The 21,181-nt window shown below is 56.5% G+C and overlaps 1 protein-coding gene across 15 annotated transcripts; it reads left to right on the top strand.

Annotated features, from left to right (window-relative positions):
* Positions 1–320: 320 nt before the first annotated feature.
* Positions 321–19,490, top strand: TPM3 (tropomyosin 3). 15 transcript variants are annotated; one of them, XM_039702081.1, is made up of 12 exons: positions 321–449; positions 793–918; positions 6,677–6,810; positions 7,603–7,720; positions 7,952–8,022; positions 9,369–9,444; positions 9,911–9,973; positions 10,094–10,163; positions 12,032–12,110; positions 13,903–13,966; positions 17,682–17,802; positions 18,335–19,490. In XM_039702081.1, exons 1-11 carry the CDS (start codon positions 336–338, stop codon positions 17,757–17,759), a joined length of 993 nt encoding a protein of 330 aa, XP_039558015.1. In that variant the 5' UTR covers positions 321–335; the 3' UTR covers positions 17,760–17,802; positions 18,335–19,490. The 15 variants fall into 15 exon arrangements, 14 of the variants coding, with proteins under 14 accessions (XP_039558015.1, XP_039558019.1, XP_039558016.1 ...); XM_039702074.1 differs by lacking the exons at positions 321–449; positions 793–918; positions 9,369–9,444 and adding exons at positions 3,409–3,621; positions 8,793–8,868; XM_039702073.1 differs by lacking the exons at positions 321–449; positions 793–918 and adding an exon at positions 3,412–3,621.
* Positions 19,491–21,181: the final 1,691 nt, after the last annotated feature.

Here is a 21,181-nt window from a genome sequence, read left to right as displayed (position 1 = left end):
GGAAGCACTCGGGCACCAGCCAGGGTGTCCCGTTGCAGGGGGGAGGGGGCACCTGGAACAATGCAGGACCCCCTCTCGCAGACCTGCTGCTGCTTTTTATAACACCCCAGCTGTCCTCGGGAGCCCAAATAAGGCTGTGACCACCCGGAGCCCCCCAGGACACACAATGGGTCCCGAGCACAGACTTTTTGGGAAGGTGGAGAGGCGGGTCAGCCCAAGAAAGGCAAAGGCACTGTGCTGGGCAGAGCTGATAAACGGTGAGTGGGGCACAGGCGACACAGCTGCCCTAGCCACCCATTGTCTGTCTGCACCCCGCTGCCCGTGTGCCACCGAGGATGGAGGCCATCAAGAAGAAGATGCAGATGCTGAAGCTGGACAAGGAGAACGCCCTGGACAGGGCAGAGCAGGCGGAGGCTGAGCAGAAGCAGGCGGAGGAGCGGAGCAAGCAGGTAGGGCAGGCAGCCACAGCCCCCAGCACAGGGGTGGTGGGGGGTGGCTGTGCTGGGTTATGCTGAGCCCAGACCCAACAGAGATTCTGCCTGGGGTATGAGAGTGTGACAGCTGCCACTATCCCACAGCTCAGGGGCACTCCGAGGGTGTCCAGGGCTCAGTCTCTGCCAGCTGGTGGGATGTAGGGATGGGGTGGACACTGTGGGGCAGAGCTGGCCCCAAGGAAGGGGCAGGAGGGATGCCATGGGGCAGAGCTGAGCCTGGGGTGGAGCAGGCAGGGCTCTCTTGGGGTGCAGGGGTCCAGAGTGGTGTCCACCTGTAATGACACCACTGTCCTTCCAGCTGGAGGATGAGCTAGCTGCCATGCAGAAGAAGCTAAAGGGGACAGAGGATGAACTGGACAAATACTCTGAGGCCCTGAAAGACGCCCAGGAGAAGCTGGAGCTGGCAGAGAAGAAGGCGGCGGACGTATGTATGGGGTGCAGGGTGGAAGATGAGTGCTGCCTTGCCCCCCTTCCTGGTGGGTCTGCAGCCCTTCCCTATGCCTTGGGGACACAGGAAAAGTCCCTGTCCCTCGGTGTGCTCCCGGTAACACTGTGTAGGTGTCTGTGAAGGACAAATCCAGAGGGCAGAGCCGGGCTGCGAGCAGCTCAAGTGCGGGATATGGGGGTCCACGTGTCCCCAGGAAAGTCTGAGTCACGGCTGGGGGTGGTGGAGCCGAGCTCCGAGAAGGAGGAGGAGGAGGGGAGAGCCCTCATCCCCCCGCGGGCGGGGGCTCATGGGCAGCGTGAGCATTGCACAGCCCGGCTATTGTTGTCCGCCGTTTCCAGGAAAACAATGGGGCGAGCGGTGCAGGGTTTCAGCCAGCTCTCCTGCCATCCAGAGGCCCCGCTCGTCACCTGTCAGGACCTGGCAGTCCTTGAGAGGCCGGCATGTCTCAGGGGCCAGTGTCAGAGCCACGCAGCCCAGCTCTGATGGAGAGCAGGCAGGAGCCGTTCCCTCCCTGCTCGTGGGGCAGTGCCTGAGCCCCAGCACAGCACCTGCGAGCTCCAGAGCCCTGGCACATCTCCAACCCTGCAGCTTTGCCTGCACATCCCTGCGGCCCGTCCTGCACTGGAACTGGCTTGTGTCGAGTGCAGTATTGCAGAGCTCTTGGCAGCCCTTTCCCACCCTCACATCCTTCTTGCCCGCCTTTGCTCCCTGTTGGCATTTTCTCTGCTGTCACACCTCCACTTGCTTCCTCGTGGATCCCTCTCTGTGCACCTGGAGCCCCTTTTCCTGGCGGGTGGCCCATGGGGGTCCCCCCAGTTTCCCCCTGGCTCTGGGAAGTGGAGGGATTTTGCACCCTGGAGCATTGACAGGGCAGAGCTGCCTCCTGGGTGCTTCCAGCCCAACAGAACCCTTTCAATGCCCATCTCACCCCTGGAAACATGCCATGCCATACGTGCCATGCCAGGCAAATGTCCCTGCCAAGGTTTCAGGCAGGCAGCCCGGAGCCTTTCCCTTCCATCGACACGCTGGAATCATTGACAAATGGGCTTTGTGGGGAATGAGAGCAGCAACAGGGCTCAGTGCCGCGTTTACCGAGCTCTTGCGGGGCTCCACGACCCTCGTGCCACGGCGGAACACAGCTCCCGGCTCTGAGGAACCCCGATCTCCGCAGCGTTCCCACCCGGGATTCCACACATGGAAACGCGGAGCGGGGGCCCGGCGGCCACAGCCCTGCCCCGGCTGGAAGGAAGGAGCAGGATCTGCCTCAGGGCTGTGGGCTGCCGGCCCCGCAGAGCCCGGGGCTCCCCGGGGATGGCAGTGCCCGTGCCCCCGTGCCCGGGGCTGCGGCCAGTCCGAGCGGGGCGGGTGCGAGGGGAGTTCCGTGGGGCAGGGCCGGGAAGCCCGGGCGGATCCTGCGGGCCGTGCCTGCTCCCTGTGACATGTGAGGCCAGGCCCGGTACCAGGGGGAACCAGGTGCCCGTGTTCCCTCCCCGCCCGGTGCCGGTGCCCCGTTCTCGCCGGTGCCGGTGCGTGCCCCCCGCCCGGTGCCGGTACCCCCGTTCCCGCTAGTGCCGGTGTGTGCCCCCCGCCCGGTGCCCCGTTCCCGCCGGTGCCGGTGCGTGCCCCCGCCCGGTGCCCCGTTCCCGCCGGTGCCGCTCTCGGTGCCCCGTTCCCGCCAGGTGCCGGTGCGTGCCCCCGCCCGGTGCCCCGGTCCCGCCGGTGCCGGTGTGTGCCCCCGCCCGGTGTCCCGTTCCCGCCGGCGCCGGTGTGTGCCCCCGCCCGGTGCCCCGTTCCCGATCTCCGCAGCGTTCCCACCCGGGATTCCACACATGGAAACGCGGAGCGGGGGCCCGGCGGCCACAGCCCTGCCCCGGCTGGAAGGAAGGAGCAGGATCTGCCTCAGGGCTGTGGGCTGCCGGCCCCGCAGAGCCCGGGGCTCACCGGGGATGGCAGTGCCCGTGTCCCCGTGCCCGGGGCTGCGGGCAGTCCGAGCGGGGCGGGTGCGAGGGGAGTTCCGTGGGGCAGGGCCGGGAAGCCCGGGCGGATCCTGCGGGCCGTGCCTGCTCCCTGTGACATGTGAGGCCAGGCCCGGTACCAGGGGGAACCAGGTGCCCGTGTTCCCTCCCCGCCCGGTGCCGGTGCCCCGTTCTCGCCGGTGCCGGTGCGTGCCCCCCGCCCGGTGCCGGTACCCCCGTTCCCGCTAGTGCCGGTGTGTGCCCCCCGCCCGGTGCCCCGTTCCCGCCGGTGCCGGTGCGTGCCCCCGCCCGGTGCCCCGTTCCCGCCGGTGCCGGTGCGTGCCCCCGCCCGGTGCCCCGCTCCCGCCGGTGCCCCGTTCCCGCCAGGTGCCGGTGTGTGCCCCCGCCCGGTGCCCCGCTCCCGCCGGTGCCGCTCTCGGTGCCCCGCCCCGCCCCGGGCGCGGCGGCCGCTCCTCATCTCCCCGGTAACGCGGCCGCGAGGCGGGGCGGAAGTGACGTCACTTCCGTCCGGCCGTCCCGGGCGCGGTCCCGGTGTCTGAGGGGTGGCGGGGCTGGAGCGGAGGCGCCGAGCATGGCCGGGGCCACCACTATCGAGGCGGTGAAGCGCAAGATCCAGGTGCTGCAGCAGCAGGCGGACGATGCGGAGGAGCGGGCGGAGCGGCTGCAGCGGGAGGTGGAAGCCGAGCGCCGCAACCGCGAGCAGGTACCGCGCGGGGGCAGAGCCGGGCGGGCGGCGCGCCCCGGGGCCGGGGGTCGCTCCGAGCCGCGGGGCTGCCGGCGAGCTGCCGGCCCGGGCCGGAGTGTCCGTGGCTCTCTCTGGGTCGCTGGGACCCGCCCGTGGTGCTGAGCAGACACCCGGAGCCCCGGCGGAGGAAGGCCTGTCGTTGTTTCGGTGTCGTTGTTTCGCTGTTCCCGGTGTCCCGGGACGGCCGGCAGCGGGGCAGGGAGGGAGGGAGGTTGGGGGAGGCCCCGGCCATCTTGTGCGGCCCCGAGCCCGGCGCTGCGCGGGTAAGATGGAAGGAAGGAAGGAGCGGGCTCCCTCGGGATGCGGCGGCGCTGCCGGGGCCCGGCGAGCCGGGCTCGCCGCTGCCCCCCTCACCGGCAGCCGCGGGGGAAGGCAGGGGCTGGGCTGGCAGCGCCGGGAAGGGAGGAGGAGGGAGCGACAGCGCGATCTGAGCTGGCAGCGCTCTCGCTCACGGCCGGGCTGGCAGCACCCGAAAGGACGGGGCTGAGGGGACACGGGCAGCACCTCCCGGTGGCCTGCGACACTGGCAAGGCTGGTGGCGTTTTGGGGACGGGTCCCCGCTCGAATCTAAGCGCAGCTCTCGTTGGATTTGCAGTGATTTTGGTGCGTTTGAGGCGTGAGGCTGAGCGCTCCCCCCGAGTGCCCCAGCCTGTGTCTGTGACAGCGCTGTGGCACTGCCAGGGATGGATCGGGCTCTGCTGCCCGGATCCGTGGCACAAGCTCCTGCCACTCCCAGGCCTCAGCTGGCTCTTTCTTTGCAGCCACATAAGGAATTCTCCTAGCAGCATTGTCACGGGTACAGGCGTATTTTTCCCTGCTCCCTGAACCTCCTTCGGCGGAGAGAACCAGTGCTCCCAGTATGGTGCCCAGGGCTTGCCTGGCCCCAGGACCTGGGGAGCTCTCTTGGGGCAGCAGTGGTGGCCTGGATGAGCTCCTCTCTTGATTTGCTGGGCTCCAGCTGCTCGCTGGTTCAGGGCTGCCTTTGTGAAGGAAGCATGGAATAACAGGAGCGTGCCACTTGTAGCAGAAGGGATGTGGAAGAGTCTCCTGGAAGTGTCACCCCGTGTTCTGGGGAAGCCTGACAGTTTCATGTGTATCTAGAGAGAAGCAGCAGGACAGGAGGTGTAAGGGCCCTGCTGCAGCAGTGGGGAGGCACTTCCTCAAAATTAAGGGTGGTTTTTGGGTTGTACACCGCCTGCAGGAAGTCAGGGCTGCGTGATGCAGTTCAAAGGGTCGAGAAGTGGAGGCCCACTGTACTGGTGTGTCTCCATAGCGAAGGAAGGAGGAGGTCCTGCACCTCCACAGCTGGTACCCCCTTTAACAGGGCAAAGACGCAGTCAGGCAGTCTCCATCCTGGCTCTGTTTAAGGTATTTTTGTGCTCCTCTTCGGGCACACCACTTCCCCTTTCAGCCGGGTGGGTGTTGGCTCTGGGCACCAAAGGGGTGTGGGCTTCTCCAGAGCCGGGTGCACCTGCGTGGGAGCTGCTCTGTGCTCTCCCATCCTGGCCTTGGAACCTGCCAGGGGAGCCCGGGTGCCAGTGGGGGGAAGAGCTGGGGCAGCCCCTCTGGGAACTGGATGCAGCCGGTGTTGGACCCCGCTGTGACACTGGCGCCTTTCATCACTCTGCTCCTCCGGGAAGGGTGCTTTGTTATGTGCAGCTGGAGTATTTCTTGTTAGTCTGGCATGTGCCCGGGTCTCTGCAGAAGATCACAGTGCTGCCCTGGAATGGCTGCACTCCTGCCTGCCTTTGTGATCTGTTGGGGAGCAGGATTCTGGACTCCCTAGGGGGCTCTGGTGGGATGTCAGAGTCCCTAAAGCATCTGGGCTCCCCTGGGTTTGGCTGGAGTGGATGTGGCTCTAAGCAGGGGCCTCACAGCCAATCAGGTCATGCCCCCAGGGTCCCAAAAAGATTGCAGCGAGTCTCTCATTGACTGTTTAGTCTGGGTCTGATCCAGAAGGGGAGTGCCATTGAAGGGATTTTCATCCTTGGCCTTGAGGTGTTTTGTTTTCAGCAACACTGAAGGGCAGTTCCTGTGCTCTGTGTGTGCCCTGGCTGTGTTCTCACTGGAGCAAACCACAGGGTGATGGCAGTGCTGGATTGCCTCACTGAGCACCAGTGGCTCTGCCACACGAGTGATGAGCTGAGCACAAAGCTGCATGGTCTGTGTTCCCCACCATCTCTGTTGCCAGCACAGCACTATGGGGGCTGGCTTGTACTTTGTGGCCTCTTTGAAGGCTGACTAGAACATGGATTGCAGTGTTTGGGAGGGTAGGATGGCCTCTGATCTGTGCCAGTTCCTTAAAGCTTCAGTCACATTTCTGGCAAATGTCTGCAGGCTGTCAGCCGTTCTTTAAACTCAACTTCTAACGTGTATGACTGAACCAAGGCAGCTATTGCTGGGGAACAGCCTCCTCAACCTGTCTCAAGACTGGAGAAGGCTTTTGCTCCTTCTCTGGATTGTTAGTGAGTTGCTGGGAGGAAGGGAGCCTCAAGCACTGCAGGCTCTCAGCTGGGGCTGTGGGCTCTGCAGCAACAAGCCCTGGGGCTGGGGAGCACCTGTGACCAGCCCAGCTTGCCAGCACCCCGTACAGCTTGGCACATCCCTGAACATGTTAATCCTTCTCACCTTGCTGGTGAGAGGGTTTGCCTCAAGCAACGCTCACATCCAGATCACACCAGTAAACTGACTCTCTGCTAAGTGGCAGCTGTCAGCACCCTCTGGTGTGGTGGATAAACAGGGCTGTGATGAGGCGCCTGGCAGGATCCTGGCAGGATCCTGGCAGCTGCAGAGGCAGCCCTTGGTGTAAGTCATCTCCTTAGTGTTTGTGGCTTCAGCTCAGAGCAGTGCAGGCTGACAGCGAGAAGCCTGCAGAGCTAAATGTGCTGCTTGCCTCTGGGAGAGTGGCTGGAGCATCCTGGGTTTGCTTTGGGCTCCCGTGTGCTGCTGCTGACCCCATGGCACATCTCAGCTAAACCTGCCCAGGCTGAGTGCCCTCCTGTGCTCCCTCCAGGCTGAGGCAGAAGTGGCATCTCTGAACCGTCGTATCCAGCTGGTGGAGGAGGAGTTGGACCGAGCTCAGGAGCGCCTTGCCACAGCTCTGCAGAAGCTGGAAGAGGCAGAGAAGGCGGCAGATGAGAGCGAAAGGTGAGCAAGGACTCCTGCTTGCACTCTGTCAAACACTGAGGGTCTGGTGCCACCAACTTTTTGGGCTTCTCAGAGTGGGGGAGGAGATCCCACATCAAGGCTGCATGTGGGAGTCAGTGCCTGCTTATGCAGAGCAGCTGAAACAATGCAGATGAACCTGAGGCTGCTGATGGCCTTGATTGAACTGGAACCTGAGGCTAGGGAGTGAGGAAGTGCCATGTGCCACCACTGCATCCCCTCCTCCAAAGGAGGAGAAATACTTGGGTTCAGGGACACCATTGCTGTGCAAAGGTGGCTGCAGGTGGGGCAGGGCAGCCTCTCTGCCAGCATGCTCCCTAGCTGGCAGATGTCCCCTGACCTGGCCTGTGATTCAGAGGGGAGTGGTCCACTTCCAGCTGTCTGATGTGCTTCCTCCTGCACACACCGTGAGCAGCCTGACCCTGCTGGTGGCCTGCATAGAGACAGACTTGGCTCTTCTTTCATTCCAGATGGGGAAGTGCTTGACTTGGCTGTGCTGAGTTTCTAAGAGAGCTGGGCTTGTTCTCAGCAGCATTGCACTCCCCTTGGCCTGGGAACCCAGTGATCTGCTGGGAAAATGTTCCAAAGAATAGTTAATTCCAAGCAATTGAGGTGGCTGTATTCACATCAGCCCAGAGGCCTCTGCCTTCTGCATTCAGAGGAATCATGGCTTATTGAGAAGGGCACTGCTGTTAATGCTCTGGAACTCATTGCACTGCTGCCTTGTCAAGACTGTTTCACACATCTCCCCTCCCTGTGCTTGCTTCTGGGCAGAGGCATGAAAGTCATTGAAAACAGAGCTCTGAAGGATGAGGAGAAGATGGAACTGCAGGAGATCCAGCTCAAGGAAGCCAAGCACATTGCAGAGGAGGCGGACAGGAAGTATGAGGAGGTGAGACCCTTGGGTGCTCTGTATGACTGACCTGGGCTGGGAGACTCTTCCTGCTGATAGCAAACCTAGAGGCAGAGCCTGACTCTCAGCAGAGCCACATCAGTGCTCTGCTTGGCCAAAAGCTTCCAACAGCTCCAGTGGCTCCTGCAGCATTCCTTCCCTTCACTGCTCTGCAAAGCCTACAAGCATAAAACTCTCCTCCTTCCCCTTGACTCTGTTTGTCCTTTGCAGGTTGCTCGGAAACTGGTGATCATTGAAGGGGATCTGGAGCGTACTGAAGAGAGAGCTGAGCTTGCAGAGTCGTGAGTAGTCTGCTTGCATGTAGCTGGCAGGTCTGCCTCTGCATGGGAACTAACACTGCATTGCTAACCTTGTTACACAAGGCCTGAAGCACAGGGTGGGTTTAGGTCTGCGAAGGAAAGCAATGAAAGCACTTCCCTCCTTGAAACAGGATTAGCTCCACCTAGGACACGGAGTCTGTGATGTGATTTGCCTTGGGTGGAGACACTTTGCCCCTTTGCATGGACTCACTCCCTAGTCACGGAGGCTGGGGAGCCTTCCTGTGCTCAGCATTCACCAGCACAGCTTTGTGTGTGCAGTCACAAGGTCGTTCACACTGCTGCAGAGCACAGTGCTTGCACTGAAGTGGCAGAGGCCTCCTGGGCCAGGGACTGAAGTGGCACATGGGGTGGTTGAGGTTGGTCTCTGGGCCTCTCCAAGTATTTGCAGTAATCACTACAGGCTTCTGCACTGCTGAGCAGAAATCTGAGCTTCCTCTGCTCAGAGCAGAGACACAAATCCTGGTGTTTGGGCTCCTTTCATGTGTCCAGGTGCTTTAGCTGATCCTTGAGGAGCTGGTCAGGGCTTTTCTGTGCTCTGGGCCTTGTCTAACACAGTTGGTGTGTATGCAGCAGCAGCAGCACTGTGCTTCCCGCCCAGATGTGCATGTTGTGACCATGACTTTTTTGTGTTTCCCCCCACACCCTTTTTTGCTCTGTGGTGGTGTGGTTCTGGTGCTCCTTTTGACCTTGCCCCCACCTGGCTTGTGCCCCTGTGTGACCGTCACTAACAGTCATTGCCGGGAGCTGCAGGAGCAGATCAGAGTGATGGACCAGAACTTGAAGTGTCTGTCTGTTGCCGAAGAAAAGGTACTAACCTTTCCCTTCTTGAACCATTAAACCAAAACTCATGTGGTCTCCTCACTATGCTCCTCCCCTCAGCTTAACTGCGTCTCTCTCTTGCTCTCTCCTGGAACATTCTGTCCTCTCTGCCCATAAATATCCCTTTTTGAGTGGTGGTGGCTGTCCTTCTGTCCATCAGAACAGCTTCCCTCCATACAGCACACTAAACGTGAAGCTTCTCCTTGGAGACTCCAAGTCTGGCAGAAACCTGTGTCCACATCTCACTGCTCAGCTCTGTGCCCCGTGCATGTGCTGGCAGAGTATTTCAAACATGAGCTCAGAGGCAAAAAGGGAACTTGCTTTCTGCACAGGTGCCTCAAAGCAGGGTCCTATCCAGTCTGATCTCAGACAGTCTCCTAAAGAATTCCTGATCTTCCCTGCACGTGGATTCACTTCTTGTCTCCTGTCTTTCCCTCCCACTTCTTCTTTTCCTTTTTTTTCCCCCCTTTCCTTACGAAACCCCACAGTAAATGTTCCGAGCTGGAGGAGGAGCTGAAGAATGTCACCAACAATCTCAAGTCTCTTGAGGCTCAGGCTGAGAAGGTAGGGCTGCCTGTCCCAGGGCCAGAAACATTGCTGTTGTGCTAGGAGGGTAAACAGCAGAGCACCCACTGAGGTGGAAATGATTCAACTGCAGTCTTAAGCAAGCCAGGAGTGCAGTGCTTGCTCTGCTGGGAGGGCTGAGGTATTTCATTGGAGGGCTGTGGAAACTGGAGTGCGGGAAGCCTGGCTGCCCTTCCCTGCCTTGGGGCAGACTCAATCAGCCAGGATGTTTAAGCTGCTAAAATGTTAAGATGAGAATTTTTCTGCATCCGAGTTTGTGTTCCATGCATGATGTGAGACTTGCCACCTGACCCAGTCCTGTTGGACTTGGGTGAGGATGTGAACAGCTCCCAGGTGGAAGTTGTCATGTGTGCTGCAGTGAGGAGTTGATGCTGCCCTCTGTAGTTGTGGGCTCTCTGGAGAGGGAGGTATCTGGGGCTGCTGACTGCTGACTCCTTTTCCACAGTACTCTCAAAAAGAGGATAAATATGAAGAAGAGATCAAGATTCTGACTGATAAACTCAAAGAGGTGAGTGACCATGTCAGGGTGGCCTCAGCCTGACTGGGAAGAGATGTGAAGTCCATGTCCTTGGACTGGTGCCCTTTTCTGTAGGGCTGTTGCACTCACTGCCTTATTTCTGTCTGGCAGGCAGAGACCCGTGCTGAGTTTGCTGAACGCTCTGTAGCCAAGCTGGAGAAGACCATTGATGATCTGGAAGGTACATTCTGGGGATGGGAAACCAAGGGATGTGTGTTGAGTGAGAAGCTAAGGAGGGCTATTTCTCAGGTAGCTGCAGAGCAGACAGGCTGCTGTGCTCCTCATTGCTTGGAGCACAACCCCACTTGGCCTCCAAGGTGAGGCTTGGCAAGAGTCCTGCCCTGTGCCTCTGCTCTGAAAACAGTTCCCCTGTGCTGCAGCAGGTCTCAAGCTCTCCATCCAGACACCTGGCCTTATCTAGGTAGCTTCTGTATTTTGGTAGTGATGTCCTCAGGAATGTAACTAGATCCCTGTGCTCCAGCTTGATCCAGTTCATTTAGGAGTGGCATAGGAAAGAAACACCTGTTCTTGTAAGAACTGGTCACAACAACATACTTGTGTGCAGAGCATCATGCACGTGCTGGCCACTGCAAATGGGGTCTTGCAGGTCAACCACAGGAGTCAGGCTTGATCCAATTCATTTAGGAGTGGCATAGGAAAGAAACACCTGTTCTTGTAAGAACTGGTCACAACAATATACTTGTGTGCAGAGCATCATGCAAATGGGGTCTTGCAAGTCAACCACAGGAGTCAGTGAGTCTGAAACAGCCCCCATGAGGACTCAGACTCCCCAGTGTGAGTCCTGAATCAAGGTTAAATACCCAGCAGTTCAAGGGTGGGTTCCTTTTTTCCTCCCATTCCTTCACACAGTCCTTCAGGAACGCTCCTGAGGCCAGCTATTGCAGAACCTTGCCCCAAGCCACAGAAGGAGAAGGTTTCAGCTGCCTCCCTTAAATCTGGGACTGTGGCCAGATTCTTTTGTGGATTGTTGTGACTGGAGTGGTGGTGGTGGTAAACCAAAACCCTTACAGGTCTCCTACCTTGACCACAGGTGTGCCTTTGTGGTCTTTTAGTGCCAGCTCTTGGAGATACAAAGCACTATCCTACTGTCTGGAGTCACTCTTGAGGTTTATTATCTAGAAATAGCAATGGTGTCAGCTGAGCTGTTCCAGAACTGCAGCCAAGCAGCAATCTGAGCCACCTCATGGTCCAGGACAAGCTTTTATTTGGAACTGCAGAAAGTCCTCTAAATCCCTGCATGCTCCCCTTGAAACCTGTTGATTGAGAGTTGGCTCTGGTCTGCAGCCTTGCTGCTAAAGTGACCTAGTTCATGACATCTGACAAAGTTCCCCAGGCTCTGTGAGGCTGTTAGCAGCATACCCAGCTGTACTACAGCCCAGGCAGCCAGAGCTGGAGCTGTCTGTGCCAGCTCTGCAGGGCTCAGGGATGTGTCAGCACAGTTCCAGGCCCACCCCTCCCTGGAGGCAGAGAGCTGCCTGTCTACTCCATTATCTGATGGAGAACACTGGTGTGGCCAGTCTGCTCCCCCACCTCACTGCATCCTGCAGGATGGAATTTCCTCTGATGCCCAGCTCTATTACATGACTGACTTCTCCCAAGCCAGTCTTTGCATTGAGACACAGGTGAGAACAAAGCACCTCAATTATCAGTGCTCTCCTTAGCTGTAACAAGCTTCTCCCTAAGTGGATGGAGTTGCCTTTCCCTGCTGCTCCTCCTGACACTGGTTCCTGCTGACCTAGCTGGACAGTTTGTTTTCACAAGGTGATGTGGTTGAGTGCTTGGCCCTGCTGCCCTCGGAGCTGGATTGTAATCCTGGAAGGCACTTGTGGGTCAGCTGGTCCTCAGGCTGCTGAAACCCTCCTGTTCATTGTTGGGGATGAACACAGAGTCGTGATGGCTCCACATCTAACTTCATTTTCTTCTGTTCGTGTACACCAACCGTCCTGCTTTTCCCGCCCCGGAGTGTTGGAAGAACTCTTTGCCTTCCCTCATTGTTTTCCTTTTGTTCTCCTCCTAAACCTCTTCTAGATGAGCTCTATGCCCAGAAACTGAAGTACAAAGCAATTAGTGAGGAACTGGACCACGCCCTGAATGACATGACTTCCATGTAAATATGAGCTGGCTGGCGTTCGCCTCTCGCTTCAGCAGGCTGGACCGCCAGTGCTTGCTTGGTTTGCTGTGGTTTCTGTAGTTGGAGAATCAGCACTGTGCTGTCCAGGTTACTTCTACAGATCTGCCCAAGGAGCCCCAGCATGCCATCCTCTAACTCTAGGTCCTTGTGGTCTGCATGTGTAACCAAGTGCTGTGCTGGCCTGAAAGGGTTCTGACTTAAATTCGAGTGCAGTTCCCATTCCCACTGGGAAAGGCTTTCTCAGGAAATGTGGCTTTGTCATCTGCTGGAGCCACTGGACCATGGTCTCAGGATTCCTTCTGGAAGAGGCTGTGGGTAGTGCTCAGGTGGATTCCTTAGGAATTGCCACCATAGGCTTGAGATGGGCCAGATCATGAACTGATCTGTGGAAGTAGCTGAACTTGTGTGTTTCTGCAACTTCGCTCCTCGGCTTTGTGTTCAGATCTGCAGTGGGTGCTGCTAACAACTGCTCCGTCTGGTCCTTGCACTAACCCAGGAGAGGTCCTCATCCCACAGAGAAGAGCCTTAACACGAGTGTCCCAAAGTTCCCTGAGCAGAGTTTGCTGTGCACAAACACTGAGGCTTTTCTTAAAATTAGTGTCTCCTTCTGTCTCACACAGATAAGTCTTGTGGTTCCAAACTCCACTTTGGATTTGTCTCTCTGCTTGGTGGCTTGTTCTGCATCTGCACCCGGCATTCACGCTCTCTTCATCTCACTCTGAATTCCAGTACCTTTTTCCAGTTACTGTGCACAGGGCATCCCTGGGAATGGGTGCTGTAAAGACACGGAAGCTGCAGCAGCAGCCCCCCAGTTCTGCTGCACTTGCTCCCAAACAAAGCTCCCTCTGTGTGACCTGATGTGCCAGACACAGCCTGCTCTGAGGGGCTGCCCTTTCTGTGGTGGGGGAGCGGGGAGGATGTTGTTCTCATTTGCATATCTTGTGTGGAGCCATAAAGCTCTTTTTGTATTTCTCTTGCCTCTTGCTCGAGCATGATGTCACCTTTTTTAAGGAAAACAGTTCCTGTATAAATGGCTGTTGCTTTTGAGAAATGGGTTTCTAGCGACCACTTGCTGCTTTAGAGTAACTGTCTGAGCACTGCCTTCAGACTGGTGTCACCCTCGGTGGAGCACAGACCTCACTAGCACGCTGGATTTTTCTTTGAGGTGTGTCACTGGCTCCCAGATGTGATGGCAGCTTTGCAGACAGGGCCTGTGGGGTCAAACTGGAGGCTGGGGGTTGCAGCAGGAGGCCCTGGAGCTGTGCCTGACTGAAGACACTCCTCATTCCTGCCTGCTTTGGAGTGTTCACCAGCACTGCTTGCCAAACACTGACGTGCAGTGGGAGGTCACACACCTGATAGTCATTAGCCAGGGTATGGAAGCCAATAAATACTGTGTGAGCTCTGGCTGGTCTCCACTGGGGCAGAACTGGTTGGGTGTGAGGTGCTGCCTGTGCCAGGGGGAAGGATGTGTGGCCTCCTGCTTCAGGAATGAGAAGGCCCTGCAGCAGGGCTGTGAGAATCTGAGCAGGGAATCTTTTGCAGAGCCCTCCCCACACAGGGGCTGGGGGCTGCAGGATCCTTTTAGGAGCGTGGCATGGAGCTTCCCACTGAGCACTGGCACTGGGCTGTGAGTGCCTGGCATGTGTCACTGCTGGTGCTGGTTGATGTGGTGTGATAAACACTGGTCACCCTCAAAACGTTATGTGCTGCCTCATGGTGGTTGGTGAAATACTTTTTCCTTTCTGGATCGGTTCACCCACTGCAGTGCCCGAAGAGCCCTTCGTGAGCAGAGTTCTGATGACATGGGACACTTCCCGTGGCTTTCTCAGGTTTGTGCCCTTCTGGTCTCCACGTGACAGCACTGGCACTCAGGATAATCCAGGCACACTCACCTGCCCCAGCCTGTCCCACTCTGTCTTGGGTGGCAGGTGGGGAAGAGGGGGAGCATTCAAGGAATTTCCAAGTGTGGGCTGACTCTCCTGGGATGTGGGGCAGTGGCTGTGCCCTGTGAGCACAAAGCAGGAGCCCAGAGCTCTTCAGTAACCCAACTGCAGCTGACTTCAGGATCTGGATACTGTGGGAGGGGCAAGGCTTTTGGAAATGTGAAGGAGTCCAGTGTTCCATTGTCAGCTTTTAAGCAACAGGGATGCCATCATTATCTGTCGGTATCTGAAGGGAAGGTGTCAGAGGATGGAGCAGATTCTGCTTGGTGGTGCCCAGCAGTAGGACAGGCAACACATAGAAACTGATGCCCAGGAAATCTCACCCTGAACAAGAGGAAGAATTTCTTTCCTCTGTTGGTAACTGAGCACTGAGCAGATTGCCCAGATACCATGTGAAGTCTCCCTCACTCGAGATAGTCCTGAATGATCTGGACACAATCCTGTGCCAAGTGCTCTGGGGTGACCCTGCTTGAGCAGAGAGGTTGGACCAGATCACCCACAGTGGTCCCTTTCAACCTCACACCTTCAGTGATTGTTAGTGGTGGGAGGTGGCAGCCTGCCCTGGGGAAGTGCCTCTCTCCTCACAGGGAGGTCTGGTTGCATCCTGACTCTTGCTGTGGGGAGCTGGTGGCTCTGCTCTGCTCAGTGGTGTTCCCAGGAATGTTATCTAAGGCTGGGCTGTGGCAGGCCCTTTCCCCACTCATCCAGAAGGAATCCACTCTGGGTGGTGGATGGGTATGTGGGTGGGTGATGCAATGGTTACCCTGGGAGGTTTTGGAGGCATCTGGTCTGACTGGATTGCTGGGCCTGTGCAGGCTGGTTCCTGTGAGCTCTGCTGTGATGTGGGAGTGCTGCAAACACAGCTTAACTGACCAGGAGGGCCAGCTCCTGGGGCTCCCCACGTCCTGGGGCTCCCTGAGTGGCAGGGATAGCTGGTGAGGCTGCCCTGGGGGTGGGCAGAGAAGGGAGCAAGCCAAACATGGTGTGGCTGCTGCAGACCTGGGCAGGTGTTCTGTGTGGAGAAGCTGTTCCTGGAGTCTGGGAGGTTTAGTCATGCTAAACACTCCAGTCTGCTGCCTTGTGTGGGTGAATCATCAGGTCCCTGTACCCAAGCAGGAGTGTTTGCTTGGAAGCTGTGAGCTGTTGCACCAAGTCCTGCTGAGCACAGTTCACTCTCATTCTCTGTCACTGGGGACACCCAGGACCAGCCTGGATCACTCAGGTCTGGGGACTGGCATTGGGGCTGCTCAGAGCAGCAAGGAGCCAGAGTCCCTCACAGTAACAGCAGCTGTTGTGCAAGGCATGGGCCAGGATGCCAGGTACCCACAGCTTCCCTCAAATTCTGCATTGTGGTAGGTCAGAAATCACTGGCTTCTCTGCCTGTGCTTTGGTCCCTTGGTGGCTTTAAAGAAGGGACAAGCAATCAGCATTACTGCCCTCTCCTGCAGAGCAAGGTGCAGTTAGAGGGTTTTGAGGGCTGAGAGAAGCTGAGAGTGAAGCTGAAGTTGAGCTTCCCCCTCTTTGTGCAGGTGTTACACTGGAGGGACTGAGCTGAGACTCTGGGGAGGGTGACATGCTTTGGCTGCTCCATGTAAACCACTCCACTTTCTGGAGTTTTACCCAGCTAGGTCTCATTCAAGAGCAAAATATTCCAAGATTGAAAGCAATGAGGAATGGTGTAGCTGGCCTTCAGGGGGTGCCTGAGAGTCTTAGGACCTCATAATACAAAGATTAGAGTGGAAGGCCAAGGCCAAGGCTGTGCTCTAGGCTCACTCCTGCAGCAGAGGCATCACACTGTGTGTCACTGCACGTGGTGCTGGTCACTTCTGCCAGGCTGGAAGATGCTGTGTAAGGTTTTTTCACTGCCTGGAATTCCCCTAAGTGCAGGAATTGGATCTGTCAGGTTGGGAGGACTCTGCCCATGCAAATGAGCAGGAGAGATGCTGAATGTGTTCTCTGTAGTGGCTGGCAGGCTGTGTGGCAGGACATTGCCACCCAGCCCTGAGAAGGGACAGATCCTGGAGAGGGACCAAGCGTGCTGATGAGCATGAGTGCTCGAGGAGGTGTGTGGCTGCTGGACCTCTGTGGGGCTCTGAGGACAGGGACTGCAGAGGCCATGGCTGCAAAGGCAGTGGTAGCTTGTGCCCTGCTCATGGAGTTGTTCTGGGGCAGATGTAAAAGAGGACTCTGCTCCAGAAGTCCCTCTGTCCTGTACCTGAAGCAGTTGCTGTCTCCAGTCCTAACTGGATTGTTGTGTGGCACCAGGCACGTTCTCAGAGGAGGGTCCTCCAGGTCAGGGATGAGATGTTTTCATTCTCAGTTCTTCTGGTGTGCCTGTCCTGCTGTTCAAACCCTGTCAGTCCCACTGCAGTGTGGTGTGGCTCCCTCTGGAAGCTGTTTCTGGTACAGCTGTGGCAGGACTCGTTTCTGCAGTGTGCTCCACAGGCTTAAAACACATCCCAGATCTCTGTCCTTGCTGGGGTCCAGCCCAGCCCTGCCTGCAGGCTCCTCTTCTGGTGTCTCTTCTTCCTTTCTTTGCCTTTGCACATCTTTGGCAGCACTTTCACTTCTGCTCACACCTGACTTCCTGTGATCTTCCTGAGGTGAAGCACAAGTTAGAGAAAGACAGACCTTTGGGAATAGCTGGCTGTCCTCAGAAGCACACACTATGGAGACAGCTTGTTTGATGTGCTCATCTTGGTGCTCTACTAACCTTCCCTTTCTCTCTTTTTCTCTCTTCCTCTTGTTTCCCTTATCCTGTCGCTGCTGCAGAGCGCCTGTACAGCCAGCTTGAGAAAAACCGCCTGCTCTCTAATGAGCTGAAGTTAATGCTGCATGATCTGTGTGACTGAGAAGGGGCCCACTAATCCCATTAAACAGCTTATTGCGACACCAGTGCTGTGGACCACCCTGAAATCTGATCATTAACACTGGCAGACTTGCGAATTTTATGCAATTGCTGCTTTTTAATGAGGCACTTGGATTTATCCTGTAATTTATTTAAGCTTTTTTTAATATATAAAGGTAACCTCTATTCTTGGTGAAGTCACCCCCAGACTTGGCTGTGTTTTGACCAGTCTTGTTTGCTTGTCCAGGGGGTCCTGCCTGGCTCCTCCATGGAACCAGAATTGCTGCACCCCCCAAATGAGGGTGGGCTGAAGTTAGACTTATGTCTGCTTGAAGCTGCTGTCAAGTGCTGCAACTTAATTTACTGTTAGCTGAATGACTGTAGGATTTCCTGGTGCATGGAATGATGGCTTCTACCAATAAAGGACTGACCTTGTGGTCTGTGAGACACTGCACATCTGTAGTACATTCCTGTTCAGGGGAGTTCTAACTGAGAAGGTTTTGGGGGCAGCAGGCCTGACCCCAGTGCAGCTCCAGAGCCCTGGCATGGGTTGGGAATGCTCACAGACATCTTGACAGCAAGTGCCAAAATGTACAGCCTGAAGCTGTGTCCTGGGTGCCTGCAGGGAGTATTTAAATGCTGCTGTTGCTCATGCTCGAGGAAGGCTGTTCTCTCTCTGTGCAGTTTCTGGCCCTGGGGAGGTTGGGAGTGGCTTTGGCAATCTGCCTGTACCTAAAGGACATTTTTCCACAGCCTGTCTGTCCAGTGTCCCAGCGTGTGGATGTCTCCAGTGATATGGGTGGGCTCACCTTTGGAGTAAAGCCTACTTAGAGCACTAGCTGCTGATCTGCTCTCCTCCTGGCTTAAGGAACATGTGAGAATTGACTGCACAGCTGCCTGTAGTGTCGGGCAGGGTGCAGCTCCCTCACTCCTCACTCTGCCTGTCACTGCCCCAGCTCCTGCCCCGCTGCCCTTCGGGCTGGTGGTCTGCTCCCTGCTGCTGGCCTTGGCATCCCTGCCCTGTGCTGAGGGAAGGGGGGCACAACCAGCTGTACTTCCAGGGGTGTGTTGCTCTTGGGTGCCTTGCTGGGCCACGTGTGTCAGCTGTGGAGGTGTGGAAGCCCTGGGAAGAGCTGGCTGCAGTCAGAGACGCCTGCATGTGAAACACTGACCAGAGCTCAGGCTAAAGGTGCACCGTGGCCATACTGGGAGCACCAGCAGTGTGAGAAGCCAGGGCTACACCTGAGCCAGGTAACCTCAAAGCTTCCAGCTGCACCCAGCCAGGCACTCCGGCCCGAGGATCGCTGCAGCTCTGTGTGGGGAAGGGGCTGGCACAAGCTTTCTTTGGCAAAGGACTCTGCGTTGTTCAATGCTGATTTGTAACTCTGGACTCTTGTTCTTGGCAGATAAACTGAAATCCACCAAAGAGGAGCATCTCTGCACGCAAAGAATGCTGGACCAGACCCTGCTAGACCTGAATGAGATGTAATGGATCCCTGCCACTGCCTCTGCCATGCGATGCCAGCCCAGCTGCTGCTGCCCTCTAACCCTGGGACCAGAGTTTACTTTCTGTTGCCAACTTGACCAAACACAAATCTCCTTCGTTCCAGGGTTAAAGGCCACCAGGTTGGGCAGAGCTTCAAACAGCATCATTAAGGGAAGTAAACAATGCAATAATGTTTGGAGAGCATGTTTGAGATGTACACATTTTGTAACTACCTTTTTTTGTAGCGACCATTATAAACATTCCAAATAACGTGTGAGGCTGGTGAGCTACACTTCAGAGCTCTTGGCTTTAGAATTTGGTATTAACCTTCTGTTAATCGGCTCTGGGCCACCCTGCTTTGGCAGGGCAGGAAACGGATATGATGGTTCTGTGAGTCAGAGTAGCCAGGCTAGGGTGACAGCCTGTTGAGAGAACTTCCTTTTCCAGGAGCTGTTTGCCAAAAGCACAGTTCAGTTTTTCAGCTTTAAGGTAGCTCTATGTTGGGAAGGAACAACTTGGGTGAAAGGTGTCTTTTTTAGGGGGTTGTTTTTTTTTTTCCTTAAGCCAAGCCAGTCATCTGAACAATTGAACCAATTGAACCTTCACAGGGATTGTGTCCCTTCCCCTCCACACCTGAAGGGCTTAGAGAAGCCCCTGTCCTTGTAACCCATTGCTACCCTGGAGCTGACTTTGCCTTCACTAAGTGCTGATGCACCAAGCTTCACTGCTCATCACTGGGTTACACTTAACAACTTAAGTACAACAGCCTTGTGTCCTTGGAGAAGTGTTTTTGCCTACCTGGAGGGAGGAAGCCAAGCCTTCCCTCCTGCCCAGGACTGCTCTTATTGTCTTAATTGAGTCCAAGCCATCTTGCTGTGCATTGCTGATGTGTTGTGTTGTGAGGTGTGAGCGTGGCGATGTCACGCTCGCAGCGTGTAGCTTGTGGTTTGAGCATGCTGCCTGGTTGTAGCAGTTTTTGGGGCCAATCTGGAGACAAAAACCATATCCAGTGTTTTGATACTAAATTGAAAAATTGCGTTACTGTCTTTTGAAATAAAAACTGATCCCTCCACATGGCTGCTGGCTGCAGAGCTTTACTGTGCGGGGGAGACTGCTGTACATGCCCATCCCTTGGGGGTGGCACCAAGCATGGGTAAGTAGCACTTCCCAGGGCAGGAGTGCAGAAGAAGGACTGTGCTGATGAGTTCCTCAGTCAGTTTGGAGACAACACTGAGCTGGGTGGAAGTGTTAATCTGCTGGAGGGCTCTGCAAAGCCTGGATCCAGTAGTGGGACAGTCAGCAAGGCCAAGTGTCAGGTACTGTGTTTGGGTCACCACAACCTGCTGCAGTGCTCCAGGTTTAGGGAAAAGTGGCTGGAGAGCTGGAAAACCACCCGGGAGTGCTGGTTGGCAGCAGCTGCACATAAGCTGGGGTGTGCCCAGCTGGGCAAGAGGCCAGGGGCACCTGGCTGGTACCAGTCATGGTGTGGCCCTGAGACCAGGCAGTGCCCATCCCCTGTGCTGGGCACTGCTGAGGAACCACAAACCCTGGGGTCAGTTCTGGGCCCCTCATGACAAGAAAGACCTTGAGGGGCTGGAGTGCATCCAGAGAAAAGAACAGAGCTGGGGAAGGGGCTGAGGGAGCTGGAGGGGGCTCAGCCTGGAGAAAAGGAGGCTCAGGGAGACCTTCTGACTTTCCACAACTCCCTGACAGGAGCGTGCAGCCAGGAGGGGTGGGCTCTGCTCCCAGGGAACAGGGACAGGACAAGAGGAAATGGCCTCAGGTTGTGCCAGGGGAAGTTTATCTTGGATATTAGAGAAAATTTCTTCACAGGAACAGGCCCAGCCCTGCCCCATCCAACCTGGCCTTGAACACTTCCAGGGATGGGGTAGTCACAGCTGCTCTGGGCAATCTGTGCCAGGGTGGGCTCAGGGAGACCTTCTGACTTTCCACAACTCCCTGACAGGAGCGTGCAGCCAGGAGGGGTGGGCTCTGCTCCCAGGGAACAGGGACAGGACAAGAGGAAATGGCCTCAGGTTGTGCCAGGGGAAGTTTATCTTGGATATTAGAGAAAATTTCTTCACAGGAACAGGCCCAGCCCTGCCCCATCCAACCTGGCCTTGAACACTTCCAGGGATGGGGTAGTCACAGCTGCTCTGGGCAGTCTGTGCCAGGGTGTCACCAACCTCACAAGGAAAAATTTCTTCCCAATATCCCTGTATTGGTTTTGCATAGCCTGGTTTTTGGTAGCAGGGGAGGCATAGAGGTGGTTCCTGTGGGAAGCTGCTGGAAGCTTCCACCATGTCCAGCAGAGTCAGTCCCTGATGGCTCTGAAGATGGACATGCTGCTGGCCAAAACTGGGCCAATGAGAAAGGCTGGTAACGCCTCTGTGATGACATATTTAAGAATTAAAGCAAAGTCACACAGTTTTCTAGTCAGAGAAGAGGAGAAGGTGAGAACATGTGAGGGAAAACAACAAGGCCAGTGGAGGAAGAGGGGCGGGAGGGGTTCCAGGTACTGGAGCTGAGATTCCTCTGCAGGCTGTGGTGAAAACCAAAATGAAGCACCTGTGCCCCTGCAGCCCCTGGGGATCCCTGGGAATGCAGAGATCCACCCACAGCCCCTGGGAATAATCCATGGGGGATGCAGACATCGATGGGGGATGCAGAGATCTACCTGTGATGCTGTTGAGTCAGGGACAGAATGAATGACTCCAGTCATCAGAAGGTGAAAATGAATCAGTTTATTAGGAAAAGGTCTGACTTT

This window comes from Passer montanus, unplaced genomic scaffold (assembly GCF_014805655.1).
Source record: "Passer montanus isolate IOZ18808 unplaced genomic scaffold, ASM1480565v1 scaffold154, whole genome shotgun sequence".
NCBI lineage: Eukaryota > Metazoa > Chordata > Aves > Passeriformes > Passeridae > Passer > Passer montanus.
The sequence above is the reverse complement of the archived record's forward strand: the minus strand, read 5'-3'. Positions and strand labels throughout refer to the sequence as shown.

Coding starts and splice junctions, on each gene's coding strand:
- TPM3 (XM_039702081.1), top strand. CDS start 336: ATGGAGGCCATCAAGAAGAAGATGCAGATGCTGAAGCTGGACAAGGAG. Junction 919..6,676: donor CAGAGAAGAAGGCGGCGGAC/GTATGTATGGGG, acceptor TGCTCCCTCCAG/GCTGAGGCAGAAGTGGCATC. Junction 13,967..17,681: donor ACTTCCCGTGGCTTTCTCAG/GTTTGTGCCCTT, acceptor ATTTTTCCACAG/CCTGTCTGTCCAGTGTCCCA.